Source organism: Numida meleagris, chromosome 18 (genome assembly GCF_002078875.1).
Source record: "Numida meleagris isolate 19003 breed g44 Domestic line chromosome 18, NumMel1.0, whole genome shotgun sequence".
Lineage (NCBI taxonomy): Eukaryota > Metazoa > Chordata > Aves > Galliformes > Numididae > Numida > Numida meleagris.
The window spans coordinates 6,594,595-6,610,235 of NC_034426.1; the positions used below are offsets into that span (position 1 = coordinate 6,594,595).

Here is a 15,641-nt window from a genome sequence, read left to right on the forward strand (position 1 = left end):
GTGCAGAACTACATGCAGCTGTCACTGATCATCATTTTAACTGCTTATGTAGGAACTTCAGATATGCAGCACAACTCTTAGCATTAATTGCATCATTATTAATTTACTTACAGTAGCATTAGTAGTGGCTTCAGCTCTTTGTAAATTTGAGCTAAGAGGCAGCACGTGAGGTGTTCGCTGAAGCTAGGAACTCACTGTCACATATACAGCATTGCTGTCAGCATACTAGGAAATAAAAAATAGGGTTGTTATAGGCATGTTTGTACCAGCAAAGAGGCTCTAACACATTAGAGCCCATTTCTCTTTATTATTTGGATTTTGTTTCCAAGTGGCAGACCTCAGACACTAGCAACTGGGAACCCTGCAGCACCCCCTAAGGGAAATGTTTTGCCAGTTCTCATGGGCATCGCTTGATGCTGCAAAACAAGAGGGAGACACAGGAAAATCAAACTGAGAACTGATCCCCTTTATTGATTGGTCTGAATCCAGAAGTCACTGGCTACTGGAGACATTGTGTGGGGAAAAAAAACTGAGATATGATGCATGGGCTTTTCAAGTCTTAAATGATTTCGTATCAGGATCATGAAATAAAGATGACAGCATTGCAAAAGCACTGACGAGAAGTCAGTGAAAAACTTGTAGCAGACTACAGTTCGTAAATGTGATTTATAAACACCTTCCTGCCTGAAACAGGTGAGATGTAATTCCACACTTGAAGATCACTGGAATTATGTTAAACTCTAACTTAGGCTCTGGAGAGGTCTATACACTGCAGAAGATAGAACTTGGATAACAAACAAAAGCAGCAGCAACATTTTACATGCAAATACCACTCACATTGCATCTTAGGAGAAAGGGACTTTCCTGCTTTGGGTATCTCGCTGCTGCAGCAGCAAGAAGATTTGCAATGAACACGCTTGACTTACAGTACAGTTAACAGCAAAGACTTCTGTCTGTTTGTGCCTCTTTTGTGTTGCGCTTGTTAATACTAAGAAAGGAAAAACAATTGAATTTTAGAATGAAACAACTCTGCTCCAAATTAAAAGCCACAAAACGGGCAGATGAACGTGTTGTACAGCATATGTTGCTGTGGGAACAAAAAAGTTAAAGTAAGAGCACAGGTCTAAAACCAGGATGAAGAAATCACTACTTCAAGCCAGAAGGGCAAAGGACAGGAAGGTGAGAAAGTCCCCTTCTTAGAGAAGGGCTGCAAGCAGTTTAAGACTGCCAACTGCTCTACTCTGATGCAGTGTTTAAATTAAAAACAAGTAGCAAAGTAATTATGTATTTACAATGCACGGTCACGTTCCAAATGAGTTCCCTTGTGATTTCTCTTTCCTATGCTTAATGGCAGAAGGCTTTTCTCTATAAAGCAATTTGCTCAGAAGATTTGCTATCGATAACAATTCTGTAGTACTTGTTTTTAACTGGACCATTAAGCTCTATCTCTTAGGGAAGGACTGCATATGAAATTAAGTTATAGAGCTATTTTATGCCTTCTATACAATGTATTGCAAATACAGGGTTAAATTTAAGAGGTTTTGACTGGAAAGTAACTTCTAGGCAAAGACTGTTCTATGAGGTGCAAAAGCTGTCTGGAATCTGACACACCATCCAACCCCCCAACCCAGCGCTACCTGTAAATCAGTCCTCCTACCCCAGAGATTTAAATTCATTTTCCTGAGGATAATGCAGCAAAACATAAGATGCTCCTGAAGATGGATGGCAGGAGACCCTGTAATATCAGACCCAGATGTACGTACATATGAGCTACAAGCAGAGCATACCAGGCATTGATAGATGAATAATGAGACTCTCCCAGTACCATATACAATTCAAAAAAAAAAAAATAAATCCACCCTAATGGGTATTGCACACTTCAGGAGTTAAGCCAAGCATTCGTAAGGACTTCCACCAAAAGTTTTCTTATAAAGTTAGGAATTGGGATGTGAACACAGGCTTTAAAATTATTATTACATAAAGATTTTAGAATCGGACTGAAGGAAGGCAAGTATTACAGTACCTATTTCAAACTGGTTGTAACAGAAGCCAAGTAGTTGACTCGTGTTGCTCGATTATTCTATAAAAGCATTTTGTTTTTATTTCAACTTGGGATGTAGAGTTTTTTCTTCCTGAAGGACTTATCAATCCACCCAGAGCCTCTGGTCAGGAAAACCATTCGCTGTGGTTAAACACGACGGTAAGATTTAGTAGCCTATTTCAACTGCATACAATGCAGAAACACAGAACACTAAGTCAGGCTTTGGGGGCACAGTTGAAATTCCCAGTGTGCATAACAGTGAGGTACAGCCTCCAGAAGCTGTTCTTCTTCTTCTTGTTTGTTTTATCCTTTTTAAAATTAACCATAACATACCCATGCAATAATATTTCTGCAGTGTTGCTAAATAAAATCAACTGCACCGAAAATGTACAATGTGGCAGAATTCAAAATCCAAAGAAATATATCATCTTATTCCAGCGAACTGGCTATGTTCATGTACAGAATTCAGTAAGGGGTCAGTCTTAAAAAAAAAAAAAAAATCAACATCTTCACAAGAGCTTGAACACCACTGAGAAAGTGTGTCTAGGGAAAAATATAAAAGCACAATGCCTGCAAGAAGTGGCACAGCATTAAACGGGCAACGATGCTAGGCTGGCTGGCTGGGAGGTTTGGGTATGGTTAGGCTAGGCTGGGAGGGAGGCCAGGGTTATGAAGAGTACTCTACACTGGAGAAAATGCTTTAAAAAAAAAAATTACAAAATGACCCCCAAAGTTTAGGCAATGATTTGAACATAAGTACACCAGATACTATAGCAAGGGAAAAAACACTGCAAAAAGTACTCTCTATTTACAGAAGAATGATTTAAAGACATTATGGTTTTCTTTACAAATAGATGTAGAACAGGAATAGTCCACATTTTTAAAAACTTTTTACATATTTATCTTTAGTAAGTCAACCTTCTCGATCACAATCCTCCGGCACACGGCCTGTGCAGAAGGCATTTAACAGACTCTCCATTAATTCTTCATTGTGTGGCCCTCGCTCTCTTGGAAAGTCTCTCTGGGCACAAGTCAAAAATAAAATTTTTTGTTTTGACCCGCAAATTAAAAAAAAAAAAAATATCTGCATAGTTCAGTCATCACTGTCAGACAGAGTCTCGTATTGTGCTGAAAGCAGTGGTGCTGGCTCTCGCTCCCATATCCTGTTCTGTTGGTGAGTGGTTGCTTGGCTCATGGACGGTGGGGCGCACGCGATGGACGTTGGCGGTGTACTGCTGAGCATCCGCATTGTCAGTGGGTTGTAAGGAAACTGTGTGGAACCTGGATGAAAGAGTATCTGCAAGTCAAACATGTGCCATTCTGAGAAGGTATAAGAGAGCTGCACATTAAGAGATAGTATGGCTTTGCTCGGGACAACTATCAGAAAGCAATCAGTTTCAGAAAACACAATCTTTTGACAAATGCACCAGTGCTATATGTCCGCATCTGACTGTTCCACGGTTAACATATCTAGCTCATTAAGTTGAAAGCAAAGCCCCATTTCTCACCTGTTGACGAAGGCCTATCTTCCCAGGCCCACACCGGAGTCTGTCTGTGGTAGTCCCCTTCTGAATGGACAGATGAGACAGAAGAAGGTCTTTCGGTTCCTAAATATCCCTGTCCAGGAATCGGAGACTTTGACTTCCTACTATTTGATTTGCCAATTAGCTTCTGCTTGCTGACTCCCCCTCCTGGAAATAGAAGGGACAGGTTTTCCAAAAAGCATTGCACTGCGTTTTAGCCTCTGTATGTGTTCCTATAAATTATCACATAGCAACAAACAGGAGTTGATGCCTTTTGGAATGCTGATTTACTACAACTAGAAGACCAGTCTATATAGTCACTAATAACACTGTTGCTAGAAATGCCTTACGTTTTTTTAAATCATAAAATATTTGGGAGCTGGAATGTCTCACCTGAATTTGGTGATGGATTGGCTTCTTCCCTACGTGTCTCATTACTCGCTGATACAACAGCACTGGAATTGCCAGGTGCTACTGCAATGGATTGTGACATTACAACTCCATGATCCTCGCTCTTGTCATCAAAGTTTCCCATCAATGCTTTCCTAATAATGTCTTCTAGACCCAGATTACTGGCAGGATCTGCAAAGGAATGACCCCTAGAACTGACTGCACCTGGGAGATAAAAAAACATACATGGAAAGGTGGGAGGGGAGGCAAAAAATATATCTCAGAAATTACAAAGGGATGTGGAAGATGATTTTAGAGAGAGGCAGAAAGTTAGGAGAAAAAAAAAGATGATTTTTTTTTTTAAATGCAAACCAACATGCTCCAAAGCAGCTCACAATGGCTGCAAATTATATGTGCCAGCAAACATCAAATATCCACAGAGTATATTACACATTAAAAAAAAAATGCAAAAAAAAAAACCAACAAGCAAAGGAAGCAGAACATGCTGACTGTAAAAGCATATTAGGTCAACTCATCAGTTGTAAGAGAAGAGACAAGAATACTCCTCACATTAACGATCCATACTAATTCATCTTATGAAGTATGATTTGCAGCAAATATTTACTCCAAAAGCCTGTCTTTCCATCTAATTTGATGGAGATCAGTACCTTCTCCACTTGAAAGACAGAATCACTGCATGAGAAGGGGAGGTGACTGGCCAAAATCACTTAAAGGCAATCTTCAGTTCAACTCAGATTCAGATCTACCAGTTCTTAGCTCCCATATTTCCATTCAGCTCTCTGTTTCACTAACCTCATTAACATCGTAATGTATGCATTATGTTTAATGTTTTGTGACAGGAAGTTGGAGATTTTAATTTATTTTATTTACCATAGGAAAAACAGTATGCATTTCAAATACCCCAGTTTATAAACTGAAGTACATTTGATGAACTACGCTCAAGTTTTGTTGAACTACATTGTATTTAAATTCTATTTAAATAAGATGCTGACCAATTTCATGACTATCTCTGTAAGATTTGCAGACAACACAAAAATAAAACATTAAGTTCCCAATTTAAGTATTTTCTGAAATCTTCAATCATTTTTGCTCCTTCCTGTGACATAAGAAACAGTTTTTTCATGTGGGATATTACTTTTCAAGTTTTACATCATCTTCTCACTTACTGCATTCCTCAAAGCATCTGAATTAAATATATTGCATTAGTTTACCTTTTCTGAAACATAAATAGTTTCACTTTCTGAAAAACTTACCTGAGGTAGTGACTGCTGGCAAATTGAATATTTCAGTCCCTGGCTGAGCAGTTGCTGCAATTGAAATACAAAATTTAAATGAGTTTTCCAGTACATATTTAGATTCGTTCATGTTATTTGAAACGCATTTATGTTAGAATATCTGCAAACAGCAATCACATAAATCTTAAGTTGGAACAATGCAGTAAAAAAGCAAGTCCTGCATACCCATGTCAGAGTCGCCCCCACCAGATGAGTTCAGCTTTCGAAATATCTCTTGTTTCTTGGATTTTACCATTGGTGAAGTGTTCTCAAGTTTGGTGAAAAACGAAGGCAGGTAGCTTATACTACCTGGAGAGCGAGAGTCAGTCCTGCCAATATCAAATGTGTCAAAGAAAAAGAACGTTCTTAACATTGTGCATTTAACTTTTTTTCCAGAAGCAGTCATAGGCAGAAACTTCCAACATTCATATGCTGTAAGATTATCTTAGTATCTCAGTTTTACACATACCTCTGTTCAGTAGGCTCAGCTCTTTGGGAAAGCAATAGAACATTTTCCTGTTTCTCATGTACAACTGGGACCTGAGGGGGTGAGATTGGCTCATAGGGCTCTGAAGAAACATGACTCCTCTCCGGAGATTTTCCAGGTCTACATTTAGAATTCAGAGATGGATAAGTAATCTTAATGCATGTAGTGCGGTAGTTAACACATATAATTGCATTTAAATCATTACACAACTATTTATGTTTAGTTATATACGTTACATGCTTTAGTATACCTGATCACAAAAACATGACACTGAATTCTCTATAATGATTCTGGTAAGTTGTAAGCGATTAAACACCTTCACTCCTCTAAGGATTGGAAATCAAGCATTAGTAGGGAAGGGAACATGTTTACAAGTGATATAATGGAGCCAAGCAATTGTCTAAAACGTTGCAAGACCAAAGGTTACCTCTATTTCTGATCCACATAAGGATTACCACGCAAGTTCTTCTAAGTATCATACTTGGGAATTAATTAAATTTGCAGTTAAACCAAATACATGCATTACCTTCCCCGGGACTTGTCAGACAGATTTTCAGGTGACACTCTGGCACCTGGCCGCTGATGGTGGATAGACTGTGACTGTGACTCAGGGCTGTAGCGATTTGATGTTTTTGCTCGGGTAGAAACAGGCGTTGGAGCAGGGGTAGAGTTCTGGAATGTAGTGGTGGGAGGCTGCAAAGTGGCCTGAGAAGCTGCCTGGTTTCGAGCAAAGTCTTGTGTAATAATTTGCTGATTGTGTCCAAAAGAAAAAAAAAAAAAAGGAGAATTTGGTCAGACGTTGGCTATTGCATAGTATTCAAAATCCGTGAACAAGACAAGTGTGAGACTACCAACAACACATGAAACAACTCTAAGTTCAGACACATTAAAGTATTCCCTATACCAATTCTATAATTACTAGTTTTCACTGATGTTCCAAAACATATGTTTCCATAATTGAAATATAACTTTTCATATCTGCAAATAAACTTACACAGATGTGATCAGCAAGGGTGATAAGTCGATGGGTCCTGGGCACATGTGCCATCCCTTCTGCCTGGGAGGAAGGAGGTGGAGGTTGCTGGGGTGAAGGAGGAGGTTCCTGTTGTGCCCTGTAGCGGTGAATGGGCCCCTCATATTGCCTGTTTGGGTCATCTAGTAGAAAAAGAAAAGGTCAGTCTTAAAGGTCAGTATTACTGAAGTTTCAAGGTTTCAAAGTTCATAAAGACTCTTGAGTTAAAAACTGACATATTTTAACTATGTTTTGAGTTCATGATAATATAAGGAAGATAACTGTCAGCACAGTTGTATAAGCAGATAAAACTTACTCTCTGCCTGGCTTGGTTTAGGTGTCTCTTGTTGATAGGGCTGTAGCTTTTCTTGAGTTGGTATAGGTGAATTTGCTGGACTAATCACCTCAATGGCATCTCCAGGAGCTTCATATCGGTGAGAAGATACTGATTATCAAGCAGAGGTTATGGAATAAGGCGTAAATATTACAGATTTTTGTTGCCTATAATGTAGCAACACTAGTGCTTCCATCAAGATGACACCAGTAAAATGGTAGTCAAAATACTGTCTCTTTTTCTAATAAGAACTGCAGTGAAACACAAATTTCCACAAAAGAGCATTCTAACATAAACTCAGTTATTTAACATCTCCTGACTTCTGATAAGGTTAGTTCTAGTATCCTGCATTTCAAGATGCAGCATGGAATGGGAATAAAGCTATCAACTACAATTTTGCACATGCAAAAACTGTATTTACCTATCAAGGATGAGATCTGTGTAAAGCTCAATATTTTTTATCATTAAATGTCAGAAGCACTTCACATCTTATTATCTCCCTAAAAGGCTAAGACAGTAAAGAAGTAGATAGTTACTAAGATACGTACAACTACTGGAAGAATCTGAACTTTGAGAGCCCCTATCTCGTGCATCCTTGTCTGAAGCAATCTGTCGAGTGATGATCACATCTATGAAGTTAGCAGCAGTAATTGTGGTCTTTCCTCGAGTTCTCAGCTCTTCCTCGTACCTGGATTTAGGAGGAGGTCCTTTCTCTTTACCAGCCTCTGAATAGACTACTGTTGAAGACTGTCCCTGGGATTTGCCACCAGAAAAATTTGCAGATGTATAGGGGCACTGGACAGCCCTCTTTTCTACCTCCAGTGTTTTCTGTTCCATCTGCTGCTGCTCAGTGACCACAGCTGACCTGCGTCCCACATTCTCTTCTATCCTGGTTCCTTCGTGCTTGGTATCTTTCGCTTTGGCAACTTCCATCTGAGGAGCAGAGGCTGCAGCATCTACTAGCGCAGCGAGGGCATCAGCAGCAGTGTTGTAGCGGGAAGCAGGTAAACCTTGAGTTATGGAGGGAGCTCCAGGAGTGAGCTGCCTGTTGGCAAACATTGAATATTCCCAATTATGTCACATTGAATATCCTGAACTGTATCACATGAAAAAGGAACAGAGTCATTTCATGAGGGAAACAAAGCAAAGCTTTTGTGACACTACTCTCTATCCAAACTGAACTGAGTGAAAATACAATAAATTCTGGAGTCATCAAACAGCAGCACATCCTAGTCTCTTAGAATCTTCCTCAGACTACATGAACCTTTTAATAAGCTCAAATATTAGAGCACATATCTTTGGAACAGTAACTTAAGAAACATACATGATACGAAGCTGAGCAGCAGGATCCAAAGGTGTGATTACACTTGTCCCATTGGTTCCTTGAAAAATACTAGGCCTTTGCTGCAGTATGTTTTCCTGGCTTCTAACTGAAGGGGATGGGGACCGAACATATCCATGACTGCCAGGTCTGCCAGGCTGCTCTGTACCTGCAGAACATACAGCAGAGAGGGAAAAACAATATAAAAGTATTAACACCTCTTATAACAATACAGAACTACATATCAATGTCTTCTCCTCCACATTCTTTCCCAGCTGTCACCGCTACTGTAGATATAACAAACTAAAGTGTAAAATGCATACTATTAAGGGCTTAAATACTAGCATTCTGTTTACAGTGCTCTAAATCAAATGCAAGTAGCAACAGGCATGGCTGGGATTCACACCTTTCCCTGGGTACTTCATCATTATGACAGAAAGACGAAGAAGCCTGGTACTTGCTGAAGTTTCAACTATGACCAGAACTGCAAGGTGTTAGAAATCACCATTTAAAGCCAAGCAATACTGAGCAACTGCGTTGTTAAGAAGCTGCATATTGCTTACAGTAGAAAACGCTCATAGAAAATGAGCAGTTACAGTCTACAAGAAGACTGATCCAAATGCAGCAATGCACACTCACCTGGTCGAAGATAAAGTTCAGCAGGGACTGAAGTTATTCTCTCCCTCTCTCGTTCACGTTCTCTTTCCCGCTCTCGTTCTCGTTCCCTCTCCCTTTCCCGCTCCTTCTCCCTCTCTCTTTCCCGTTCCCTTTCAGCATTTGCAGCTGCAGAAGCTGCCAGGTGTGTAGGGTGTCCTGGAACATCCACAAGAGAAGTAGTAGCAAAAACAAATACTAAAGTTAAGCATAGTTTGATGCAAACGCTCTCCGATACATTTTGCCACCTACTTGCAACAAATTTCCCAAACCCATTTTCTTTCCAGTCAAGTCTATCCACTTATTTAGGAAGGCAAAAACTCAACACACAGAGGCAGTAGAAAGCTAAACTTTTTAGAAAGTAAAGCTTTTTACTAAAGGGTTTTTTTTATAGTTAGAAACTAGACAGATTAGAGACCCAAGTTCCACCCTTTAACACACCATATGATGTTAGTGAACATAAAGTAAAACCGTAACAGCTTATACCTGGTGACAGAGAAGCAGGATTGTAAGGCCTAGGGGGGAATGTAAGCTGAGTACCAGGGATGTAAGTGATTCTCTCCATGGGCGGTGTGCTTGTTCCTCCAGGATGAGGCACTAAGATAGTGGGAGCCATATTGTTCAGGTCAATAATCCCTGTTAGGAGATGACACACATAAGAAAGACCTTTCCAGGACAGACCAGAAGTCTGCATGTTAGATACACTGTTCATTGATAACATCCTTTTCCAGACTTCTTATATTCATAAAATAAAATGAAATATTGAAATGCACAGGACCCACTGGAACTCCAGTATAACTTCTCCTACTATGAAAAACACTTATCCCTTCTTTTCCAAACAATTAAATCACTGCAAGAGCTAGTATCTTATCCCCAAGATAATCAGTCTTACTGGACTAACTCCCTCACATTCACTGTCTTCCATCCTACCATTAACTATCAAAAATGATTTAAACAGCCACCAAATTCACAGCTCAGCAATTTCCTGTTAAATTTTTAACTCCTGGGAACGCCACGTAATCCCAGGGATTCATAACTATTCATTGGTCTAATATTGCACTTGACATTTCAATGTGAAACTCTTCTTCAAAATTATTTTCCGTAAGAAAATCTTCACAGAAATCTATGCTTCTATGAAATCTAAACCCCTCCACAGTGAACAGAGCATTACTTTTGAGTTCTGATCATTTATCAACCCCTACAGGTCTTCTGCCAAGCCACACCACATATCCAAAATACACTTTAAATAACACCAGACAAAAACCCACAAAAGCGTACCTCTTGCTCCTGCATATGGGAGAGCTAAAGTTTGCTCTCTGGGAGATAATCCTCTGGTTACATCAGGACGTAAATTGACTTGCATTTGCTGTGAGGTAATGTAGTCATTTAGGATTGTCTGTCGTGTATTCTCCATTGCATAAAGCTGATACTGACTTGGGTAGCCTGGGGTGGGTGAGAGCTGCCTTTGGAACAGGTAAGCAGCAGCAGCTGAGGGTGAAGGAGGAAGAAGATTTAGCAATCAAGATACAGAAGCAAAGTTTCAGATGTTAATGGGATGTTTATTCCCTTTTCAATGGGAAGAGCTATCAATTCCCTCAGCAACAAATGAACCAAAATAGTATTTTAATACTGGTATTTTGTTGAGTTTAAGCACAGAATGCGGACAGAAAAAGCTAAGCAATCACATTCTCCTAGAGAAGAGACTTGAATAAAATCATTAAGTTCTGAAGATAGGAAATGCCGAAGCACCTGAAGAAGGTTACAGTACCCCACAAAGGTAGACTGATGGATATGTTAAATAGAAGCCTACTGACTTGGTAACACCAGAGACAACCTGGTAATCTCTCAGTGAACAGAGGAGTTCTGATTTCACTTTCATTCTGAGGCACCTTCTACATCCTTATTTGCACAGACTTCTTGAAAGCTTTTAATACAGTTCACAAATACTTATTTAAAAATACCATCTGAAGCTTCTAGAAGAAATATTGCAATAAGTTTCCTGGCTAGATATCAAGCCACAGTAGTGTATATAACCCCTTCTAAATTATATCTGCCCATCAATAAGAGCTTTGTTAAGACATCTCTTCTGTGCCAAGCACACAGTATTTCTAAACACAAACAAACAAAAGCAAAATACAAACAGATTTACCAGGATCCAGAGCCCTGTGAAATGGCATAGCAGGATCTAAGTGAGGAGGGAGGTGACTCCTATAGACTTCAGGAGTAGCCCCTCTGTGATGAGGGTCAAAAGGACTGTGAGCCACTACAGGATCAACCCCTGGGACTGGAGATTTTGCTGGCACGCTCTCTCTCTGTGTGGGAGTAAGTGTGTTTTTCCTTTCGTGATTTGCTGACTTCCCAGAAGATATTCCAGCTAACAAAAATAAGGAAAAATCCAAACTCAAAATACGTATTTTCAATAGGAGATACAGCTATATGTATACATGCTGCAATTAGTTACAATAAATCACAGACAGTATTTTATATCACAAAATCTTACAGTGAAAATAAACAACATTTATTTGCACTATGCCATATTATCTTCCTGCTCTAGGCACCTCTGTAATACAGGAGTAACTTCTGCCCTCAGAACATTATGCTCTTAGATGACATTAACATAAATGCCAAAGGAGATTGAACTACTTTTTGACCTCCATGTTATGATACGGCAGATTTTCATTTTCCTATTGCAATTAACAGCTTATAGCCTTCTTAAATTCCTTCCAACCAACCTTCAAATCAAGAAGAACCATCGGAGAAAAAAAAAGTAGAAGAGATTACGGGAAAAAAAAAAAGGTTAAAAATACATTTTAAATGACATTATTCAAAGTTCTTTTACACTGGATCGGAATAACATACCCTCACTAACTCTATTCATCATAGGTGAACTCCTGGACATTGGACTCTGATAGTTCACAGGTGTTCTCCGTGCATTGGTATCATCATAAATCCCAGGGCTCAGTTGTGATTTAGGAGTTTCATGAAGAGTTGACCTGAGAACAGAGGGACCAGAGCTGACTACTGACGTGTGACGGGAACGTACTGCATCCCCGGTCTTCACATCTTCGTATTTTCCTCGCTCCACCACCTTCACATTTTCTGGCACCATTTCCAGCTGGGGCATTCCACGGGGTAGCTTGCTTGGTCCAGTGATTAATGATTTTACATTGTGTTTGATGGCAGACTGGCCAGAATTGCTTTCATATTTTATGGGTGTACCCTGAGAAGAAAAGAAACATCAGGTTAGGTTATCCTGCCTGTATTTCACTCCTCCTAAAAAATAAAAGAAAAATTAAAAAAAAAAATCACATGGCTGATACTGTAGTTCATTGCTGCTATCACAGCATAAAACACAATTGGATTTTAGCCACTGTTACTTGTCAGTTACATCACACTTGCTAACAAGTCTATTCCCTGCAGGTCAAGCATCAGGATTTCTCTAACACACAGTGGATATTTAAGCTTCATACATTAGTAGCTTTCTTGGAAAAGAAAACAAACAGAATACCTACACATTTGTCATTACTCAAGTATCTGGAATCGATCCACTGCTGACTATGTAAGCAACCGTGTGATCCTGTTAGAGCTTTTTGTATTTACCTGAGATATGGAGCCTTCTATGATTGGCCTGGCTGTCTGCACAATTTCAGGAGTCTTGCGACTCTCCTGGCTTAACAGGTCCTGTCTTGGGATTTCGTGGATGGAACGACCCATTTCTTTTATGGTAGTGACTCCATCGTACGGCTTCCCTTTAGTGATGGCTCCTTCGAATGCCCTTATGGGAGGTGACTCTCTCTTAATCTGTTTAGGGTATTTCAAGCCTTCCTCGAAACTTTCAGATGTTGCTCTTGGTGTGCCTTTTATAGAATGAAAGTCACATCACTGGTATTAATCATCAGTAAAACTCCTTTTTCATAAACAGAGTAACTAGCTATCAGAATTCTGATTTGCTGTAGTCTATGATAACATATTACAAAGACTAAAGCTATGTCACAAAAATAATAGTGAACAAACTTTCAAGTTACTGAAAGCGTCCCAGGTTATTTCAGATGCTGAAATAAAAGTATCATACACCTTCAAAGGTCTGAGAGAAATATTATTGTTCATTTAAAAATAAAAAAAAAAAGGAAAAGGTGCTAGATACCAATCATTCGTACTAAAAAGTATCTATTTTCAAAAAGGAAAAAAAAAACAATGCTTATATATTGGCTTTATATATGGTGTATCTGAAAGCACGTCTAATAAAATAAGCTCTACCCTTAACACAGCTAGCATTCTTAATACCAGATTTCTGGGAATGTAATTAATGCTTGCCTTCCAAACTAGCAAAACTTTACCTTGCATTATAGAGCCAGACAACACTGTTCTTTCTTTAAGTTCAGCATGTGGGCTACCCCTAGGCAGTGCACGGCATATTAAACCTGAAATTAAAATGAACATTGTTTAGAGAATTAAATAACAAGTGTTCAAAAACACCCTCCTCCTTCTTACATAATTACAGATATTATCCGTAGTGCCCAGAGCTTTGCCTTGGTATGCTAGGCCTTGCGTCAACACGTTTTAAAGAGCAGCCTGCCCTAAGAAGTTCACGTGTTCATGTTATTACACCACTGCAAGTTTTAACGTATTTCAAACCAGAAGGTAATTTTATAATTAAGCTCAACTCTTGTTCCAAAAGCTTCTCTTAACACTTGCCTTTATTCTACAGAAGACAAGCCAAGTGCATGAGCAACTTAAAGGCACCACTGAAATTTTACACACTGTTTAGAGACCCCTTACTCGTTGTTCCACCTGACAAAAACAAACCAAAACGTCCTTTAAGGGCTATTCGAAGGTGGGACAAAATGCACCTTAGGAGTAAGGTTCCAGAGTTTAGGTAAGAAACATTTTCTTGATATTCTGTATTTTATAAGACAACCATAGAAGTTACATAATGGCTTGCCTTGACCTTTACAGTCTTAGTCCGATTACAGTTTGTTAAACCAAAATAATGCTAGGGATGCCCAGAAGCAGAATACAGCAGCTGTATAAACCTTCTGCTTGGCATAATCTAAGGCATTTACTGAAGGAATGCAAAAGGTCAGAGCAACACACAATGTTACTATGCCACAGCCGAGAAGCAATATTTAACTGAGGGGCTGGGTGTCCATGCTGTCGACCCTAGTATGACTCTGTTGTGTGAGCTCTGCAACAACTCACTGGAATTGTGAAGAGTCAGTTACTTCTCTCAGAAAATCTAACGCGTGTAAGTGCTAGCTAAATCACCTGCAGTTATGGGAACACCCACCAGTAAAAGAAACAGGAAAACTCTACTCCAGAAATAACTGCAGCACGCTTTTATTGTAATGGTTATCATACGGATTTAGTTAATGGCATAAGATATAAACATAATTCCTCTTTTCATTTGCCCCATAAGACAATTCTAGGTTATCTTGCATCAACACAAAAGACCATAATAAAATACAAACCAAGCCAGAAGCAGCTGTTCTTACCTTCCAGTGGTGCAGATACTGGAGATTCCCGCATCGACATTCCTTGCTTTATATTTCCTTCCATTGTATCGTAACTTCTTTTTAAACTAATTTCATGAGCAGTTCTTGGGCTCCTTGTTCCTTCACGAACATTTTTAATAGCTGGTAAAATTTACAGGAGTGTGGTTAGAAAATGAGGAAAATAAAAAGTCATGAGCATTACATTTAATGAGACCAGAGGACACTAATACTTTATTGACGACTTCAATGTAATATTGAAACATTAAATTTCAAGCTTAACAATCTTTCATGGTTTGTTAAATAAAATATTCTCAGTTAGTCATGTATCAGTATTTCAGATGAAGCTCAAAGTTAAAGAACACAGGTTGTTTGTTTGTTTAACATAGAGTATTTTAAAATTAGTTGCTTAATCTCAAAAAAAAATTCAGGACAAAGTAGAAATAAGTGGCATAGAAATTAAACAGTTTAACTACATTTTATCTACATACACAGGATACCTATCAGAACGCAGGTATAATTTCTAATCATTTTAGTCTTTATACCCACAAAAACACACAGGTAGGTCAGTACTTCTTCCAAGTGGCATCCCAGTGATTGAAGTTTATATCTACCCATTTGGTAGCACACAGACTTCAGCAGAACCTGCTGCAGTCTTGGCTTTCATCAAGTAGAATATATAAACACTCACCATCGTAGGATAAAATATGCCCACTTTTGCCTTCATAAATAACATGGCCTTTGGCTGAAGCTTCCTCTCGGCACTTTTCTGGGCTGCTGTCTTCTGTAGCTAGCCGGGTAATAGTCCCCTTCAATAACGCATCAGCTGCTATGCCAGACTGGGACAGAGCTGGTGTACCCTGCATTTAAATCAATCAAATATAATCCAGAATACGTGTATTTAGGCAAGAAAATAGGTAGCCATGAAGGAAAAAATTCCATCTTTTAAGATCTAGAAAACCAACCACTTTAACAAGCAGCATGGCTTAACTTCTGCCTCTATTATCAGGAATTTAACCTTAATATTAGTAAAATTATCTGTAAGCAATTCTCACCTTTAAAAAAAAAACATAAAGCAGAATAGGGAGTACAATA

The 15,641-nt window shown here is 39.0% G+C and overlaps 1 protein-coding gene across 6 annotated transcripts in view; it reads right to left on the bottom strand.

Moving 5' to 3' along the window:
- Positions 452 to 15,641, bottom strand: part of NCOR1 (nuclear receptor corepressor 1) — a 60,296-nt gene continuing 45,106 nt past the window's right edge. For 3 of the 6 annotated variants that reach the window (XM_021415489.1, XM_021415487.1, XM_021415488.1), the window contains 20 exons: positions 15,238 to 15,406; positions 14,550 to 14,690; positions 13,395 to 13,478; positions 12,658 to 12,914; positions 11,917 to 12,277; positions 11,207 to 11,431; positions 10,336 to 10,545; positions 9,544 to 9,693; positions 9,043 to 9,216; positions 8,407 to 8,572; positions 7,631 to 8,127; positions 7,065 to 7,193; positions 6,731 to 6,891; positions 6,263 to 6,486; positions 5,719 to 5,856; positions 5,436 to 5,578; positions 5,229 to 5,282; positions 3,958 to 4,179; positions 3,550 to 3,732; positions 452 to 3,322 (listed from right to left, as the gene is read on the bottom strand). In XM_021415489.1, coding sequence (XP_021271164.1) covers positions 3,135 to 3,322; positions 3,550 to 3,732; positions 3,958 to 4,179; positions 5,229 to 5,282; positions 5,436 to 5,578; positions 5,719 to 5,856; positions 6,263 to 6,486; positions 6,731 to 6,891; positions 7,065 to 7,193; positions 7,631 to 8,127; positions 8,407 to 8,572; positions 9,043 to 9,216; positions 9,544 to 9,693; positions 10,336 to 10,545; positions 11,207 to 11,431; positions 11,917 to 12,277; positions 12,658 to 12,914; positions 13,395 to 13,478; positions 14,550 to 14,690; positions 15,238 to 15,406 — 3,876 coding nt within the window. In that variant the 3' untranslated portion in view covers positions 452 to 3,134. The remainder of the gene's footprint in view (positions 3,323 to 3,549; positions 3,733 to 3,957; positions 4,180 to 5,228; positions 5,283 to 5,435; positions 5,579 to 5,718; positions 5,857 to 6,262; positions 6,487 to 6,730; positions 6,892 to 7,064; positions 7,194 to 7,630; positions 8,128 to 8,406; positions 8,573 to 9,042; positions 9,217 to 9,543; positions 9,694 to 10,335; positions 10,546 to 11,206; positions 11,432 to 11,916; positions 12,278 to 12,657; positions 12,915 to 13,394; positions 13,479 to 14,549; positions 14,691 to 15,237; positions 15,407 to 15,641) is intronic. The other 3 variants (XM_021415491.1, XM_021415492.1, XM_021415490.1) reach the window with 3 other exon arrangements.